Here is a 6,161-nt window from a genome sequence, read left to right as displayed (position 1 = left end):
GCCTGGTTAGTGAGGGGCCGTGAGGGAGTGAACTACAGTGTCACTTGAGTAGACAGAGCCTGGTTAGTGAGGGGCCGTGAGGGAGTGAACTACAGCATCATGTGAGTAGACAGAGCCTGGTCAGTGAGGGGCCGTGAGGGAGTGAACTACAGTGTCACGTGAGTAGACAGAGCCTGGTTAGTGAGGGGCCGTGAGGGAGTCAACTACAGCATCATGTGAGTAGACAGAGCCTGGTTAGTGAGGGGCCGTGAGGGAATGAACTACAGCGTCATGTGAGTAGATAGAGCCTGGTTAGCGAGGCAGGAAAACAGAGGACATGCTCTGGACAAGACAGGCTTCCTTAGAAAGACTGTGTACCTGGCCTGACTTCCTGCACACCCTGGCTCCTCCAGACAGACAAAGGCATTACCTTGCCAAGAAGTGGCTGAGTGGTCCCAGAAGTCCGGATTTGCTGCCCTCCTCGGGTTCCTCTGCCCCATCCTGCTGGGCAGGGCCACTGGCCTCCTTGGTGGAGCCCAGGGTGACATCGGTGAATGGTGGGTCATCGTCATTCTCCAGGGCCACAATGGCGCTGGAGCTGCTGGTGACAAGGTCCAGAAGGTCCTCATTGCTGACGGACAGTGTGGCAGAGAGCTCCGTGCCAAGGCTGGACACGCTGCAGACGGAGGCAGCATCGCTGCGGCTCAGGGCCCTGGCAGTGGGGCTGCAGAGCCTCACCGCATCATAGCCAGTCCTGGGGAACGTGGAGGACTTGCGTACACCCTGCTCCCGTTCAGCACCGGTGGGGGCCGGCAGGGCACAGGATGGCAAGGGGCAGGCGCTCTGGGAAGCCCGCTCGGGGATGGCCTCTGGCTCGGACGGCTTCCTCTGCGTGTGGGCCACACTGCAGGGCACAGGCTCTGGGTTGCCAATCTCGAGGGTCGGGATGCCCGAGTCCACAGACTCCAGGCTGTGCTGGTCTTCTGCAGTGCCCAGTGGCAGCTTGGGCCCATGCTCAGGCAGTGAGAGGGACCTGGAGGCCTTGAGGTTCAAGCTTGGAAGGCTCGGGAGGTGGCTTCCCAGCCGACCATCCCGAACGCCCATCAAGGCTACGCCATTAGTAGAGGTGGAAAGGTTTCCATCGGTCATCTTGGTCCAAGGAGAAACTAGCAAAACACCAACAAGGAAATGACGTCAGCGTACGTGAAACCCAAGAGGCCACTCCACTAACGCAAGCATACTGGGGCCCCATTAAAGGAGGCTGTGATAGTTAATTTCATGTGTCAACTTGGCCAGGCTACGATTCCCAGTTGTTTGGCCGAACACTTGTCTAGCTGTTGTTCCACAACGTAACGTAATGTAATCTAACACAGTGTAATGTAATATAATGTAACGTAATGTAACATAACCTAATGTAACATAACGTAATGCAACGCAATGTGATGTAATCACTTTCCATAACGTAATGTAATGTAACGTAATGTCATGTAACATAATGACCTTCAATAACGAAATCTAACAATATAATCAGTTGAAAGGGGAGTTTCCTTAGGGTGTGTTCTGCCTTCAGGCTATGAATAGGTATTTGGCAGAACTCTCTCTTTACTCTGCACTCCTGCCAGTCACCCGACCTGCAGATATTGCGACCTACCAGCCCCCTACAACCCTGTCAGCCTGCAGGGGTCTCAAGCCTGTCGCCTGACCTATAGATTTCGAACTTGCCAGCCCCCAAAATTGCATGAGCTAATATCTTGAAGCAAATCTCTATATATAAATATACCTCACTGGTTTTGTTTCTCTAGAGAACTGTAAGATAGAGGAATCCTTGAAAAAAGTCCTACGTACCCAATTTTTGATTCAGCACCAGAAGTTAGAGTTTTAACATGTACCATCAAGATATAAAATAATAGGAAGGCAACAAAGGGCACATCTAAGGTGAAAGTTGTCATCACTCCACCGTCCCACCTGTGGTGCTCACAGGTGTGTACACACACACACCCCACACACCACCATACACTCACCACCATACACACACCACACACCACCAGACACCACACACCACCAGACACCACACACACCACACATACACCACACACCACCATACACCACACTACCATACACCATACACACACACACCACATACCACCACACACCACACTACCATACACCATACACACACCACATACCACCATACACCACACACACACCACACACACACCACACAGCACCATATACCACTATATACCACACACCACCACACACCTGCATGGACTGGGCAGGGCAGAGAGAGATTTTCCTGAATGACAAACAGAACACCTTTGTCAAAAGTACGTGTATCATCATGCACGCAGAAGTCAAGGCTCTACTTGTTCCGAGACGCATAAAACTCAAGATGTCGTCATCAAGACAGAAACAACACCAACACATGACATGGTCCACGTGCAGTGAGACACCCCACCACACTCCGCTGGCTGAGCCCTTCACAGATCCTTAGTCAGGGGCACCCAGCCCTGGGCATAGGCACATGGTCCCCTTTACCACAGAAGAAACTGAGGCTCAGAGCGGTTAAGCAACAGATCCAAGATGATACTGCTACTTAGCAGCCAAGCTGCGGTCTAGGGACACCAAAGTGGGCCATATCTAGTTTCGGACAGCTTAATGTCAGGAGTCCCTGGGGATGCAAATGGCTAACGCACTTGGCTGCTAACCGAAAAGTTGGAGGTTCAAGCCCACCCAGAGGTGCCTCAGAAGAAAAGCCTGTAGATCTACTTCCAAAACATCAGCCACTGAAAACCCTACGGAACACAGTTCTACTGACACACACGGGGTCACCAAGAGTCAGAGTCGACAGCAACTGGTAGCGGAGTTTAGGGTTACTCAGGAGGCTGGCTCAGGGAAGACAACCAACAAGGTAAGAAAGACCAGGACCTAAAAAAGTGACAGGAGTCAAAGTGACACACACACCTACCACAAACATCACACACACACCACCACACACACGTCACCACACACACATCACCACACATGCACGTCACCACACACACGTCACCACACACCACACCACACACCACACACACGTCATGACACACACGTCACCACACATCACACACACGTCACCACACGTCACCACACACATCACCACACACACTGGTCACCACACACTACACACACGTCACCACACCCATCACCACACACACGTCACCACACACTACACACACGTCACCACACCACACCCATCACCACACCACACACGTCACCATACACACACACCACACACGTCACCACACACACGTCACCACACACCACACACACGTCACCACACACAGCACACCACACACAGAACACACCACACACACCACACACAGAACACACCACACGACACATCACACACAGAACACACCACACACACACCACATACCACACACGTCAGCATACACCACATACAGAACACACCACACACAGAACACACACCACACATCACACACAGAACACACCACACACATGTCACCACACAGAACACACCACACACACACCACACCACACATCACACACAGAACACACCACACACACGTCCCCATACACCACACACACGTCACCACACACTACACACACACCACATACCACACACACATCACCATACACCACACACAGAACACACCACACCACACATCACACACATACCACCACATACACATCACCACACACAGAACACACCACACACACACCACACACAGAACACACCACACACACCACACATCACCACACACCACACATAGAACACACCACACACGCACCACACATCATACTACATACCACACCACACATCACACACATCACACGCACCACACACACACACGCCTACCACAAACATCTCACACACACACACCACCACATACCACACACACGTCACCACACACCACACACAGAACACACCACACACACACCACACATCATACTACATACCACACCACACATCACACACACTCACACAACATACCACACACACATCACATACTACATACCACACCACACTGCACATCACACACACACCACACTACACATACCACACATATCACACACATACCATACACCACACACCACACCCATATACACACACCACACACTCAGACACACCACACACACACCCATAGACACACACCACACAGTCACTCACTCACTCACTCACACACACACACACTCACACTCTCTCACACACACACACACACACACACACCAGGCACCGCGTCTGAAGTCCAGCTGTAGACTTGGGTGGGGTGCAGAGCCCTCAGCAGATGGAGAACCCTGCACAGGATGAGACCTTTTATTCTCATTTAAGGCTCAAAGCTGAACAAGTGTGGTGGTGTCTGTGAAGTCCGACACACAGAACATAAGAATGTAAACCACAGGACTTTGTGGTTCTAATCTGGCTCCAGCACGCTGCCTTGGGAGCACTGCACGGAGAAAGGACTGCACAGGCCAGCAGGGCCTTCCCAGAGGGGCCTTCCCAAGGGGCTCTATCCGCCCCGCCGGCCTGTGCCCCCCCAGCTGCTCTCATCAAGCACTGGAAGGGCATGAGGCAGGGACGTGAGCACTCCTGGTGGGTGCTGTTTCAGCTCTGGCCCTCATGCTCCCTCAGGAAGGCTGGCCCGCCTCTCCTGCCAAGAAGGCAAAGCAGATAAGGAGGAACATATCTCCCTCCCAGAAGCCACAGAGCCAGCCGGCCAGGGAGGCACTGGGCAAAAACAGACACGTGAGGGATGAATAGGAACCGAGAGCTCAGAAATAGACTCAACGACCCATAAAGACCCAAAACCTGACCCAGTGAGGAAGGAAGGGTCATTAACTCACGGGGTTGTGCTAACCCGTCATCAATTTTTTTTAGAAGTTAGACCCACACCAAAACAAAACCACAGGCAAAATTAAAGATGACGCCAAATGATAAAGGTATTGCCTGAAATAAAACATTTCTCCAACCTACAAAGCTTCGGTTCACCCTTCTTGCTTCTGGGCATCACGACCAGCGATCACGTTTTACGTGTCTCAGGGTTCAGCCTGCCTGACTTTCTGGGCTGGAGCCTCGACCCTGCGTGCCCTGAGCCCCCCAAGCAAGGCCAGGGCGGACATGCCTCTGCACGCCGCCCCCCCACCTGCAGGAGAACCCCAGCTGAAGGAGGCTGTGAGCCAACAGGACTCTCAGGGGACACAGGCAGACGCAAAGCTACTCGCTGTAAAGTTCTGCATACTTTTTTAATTAGAAGGACAATACAGCAGGAAACGTGTTTAGCACATGATTAAGAGCTAATCTCTGACAATGTAGCAGGTGATTCGAATTCTTAAAGCACCATCAACATTCCAACAGATCAAAAGCCATGAATGCAGAAGGAAATCCTGAGCAAACAGAGCACAGAACCCCTGAGAGCGGGCCGGCTGGGCGCCTGGCTCTGCTGCCGACCAGCTGGGGCAAGAGGCTCAGCTTTGTGAGCTTCAACGTACCTCCTCCCATTAGGGAAATGGGCGCAATCACACAACTCCCAGGGTAAATGAAGGGAGGTTTGGTGAGAGCACCCAGCAAACCCGGCATCCGACAAGTCGGCGCCCGGTAAGCGCAAGCGTCCCTGTCCTCTCTAGCCACATGCAGAGGGCCGGCGAGGGAGACTCTCGGTGAAGAGCCTCAACCATGGACTCAGACACGCCGGCCATCGTGAGGACGGCGCAGGACCGGACAACATTTTGTTCTGCTGTACATGAGGTCGCCATGAGTCGGAGCTGACATGATGGCACCCACCCACTCACTCACGCACCTATCTTCTAGCCACACAGAGCCAAAGTGCTCTGAAAATGAATTTCAACTATTACACAAGAGATCTGGGCCAGCCCATAAGAAACCCTGACACCAGAGTAGACAGGAACCTGGAAAGCCAGGGCTGGGCAAACAGGAGACTTCGGGAATTTCTGCGGAATTGTAAACTCCATAAGTACATCGACAGCACTCATTCACGGTGACCTAAGGACCCCCCTGCCCCACCCCAGTGCTGAGACCTGCCCTCACTGAATGCCGGGGCACCTAAACATCTGGCTGAGTGCCGGGAGACACCTCTCCCCAGCTGAGTGCTGGGACCCCCCCCACCATGGCTGAGTGCTGGGACCCCCCCCACCCATGGCTGAGTGCTGGGACCCCCCCC

At 52.9% G+C, this 6,161-nt stretch overlaps 1 protein-coding gene across 2 annotated transcripts in view; it reads right to left on the bottom strand.

Moving 5' to 3' along the window:
- TBC1D14 (TBC1 domain family member 14) overlaps window positions 1–6,161 on the bottom strand; it is a 93,151-nt gene that overhangs the window by 80,162 nt on the left and 6,828 nt on the right. For both annotated transcript variants that reach the window (XM_023737972.1, XM_004383498.2), the window contains exon 2: window positions 410–1,145. In XM_023737972.1, coding sequence (XP_023593740.1) covers window positions 410–1,128 — 719 coding nt within the window. In that variant the 5' untranslated portion in view covers window positions 1,129–1,145. The remainder of the gene's footprint in view (window positions 1–409; window positions 1,146–6,161) is intronic.

The sequence above is a fragment of the Trichechus manatus genome, unplaced genomic scaffold (genome assembly GCF_000243295.1).
Source record: "Trichechus manatus latirostris isolate Lorelei unplaced genomic scaffold, TriManLat1.0 scaffold00111, whole genome shotgun sequence".
NCBI lineage: Eukaryota > Metazoa > Chordata > Mammalia > Sirenia > Trichechidae > Trichechus > Trichechus manatus.
The sequence above is the reverse complement of the archived record's forward strand: the minus strand, read 5'-3'. Positions and strand labels throughout refer to the sequence as shown.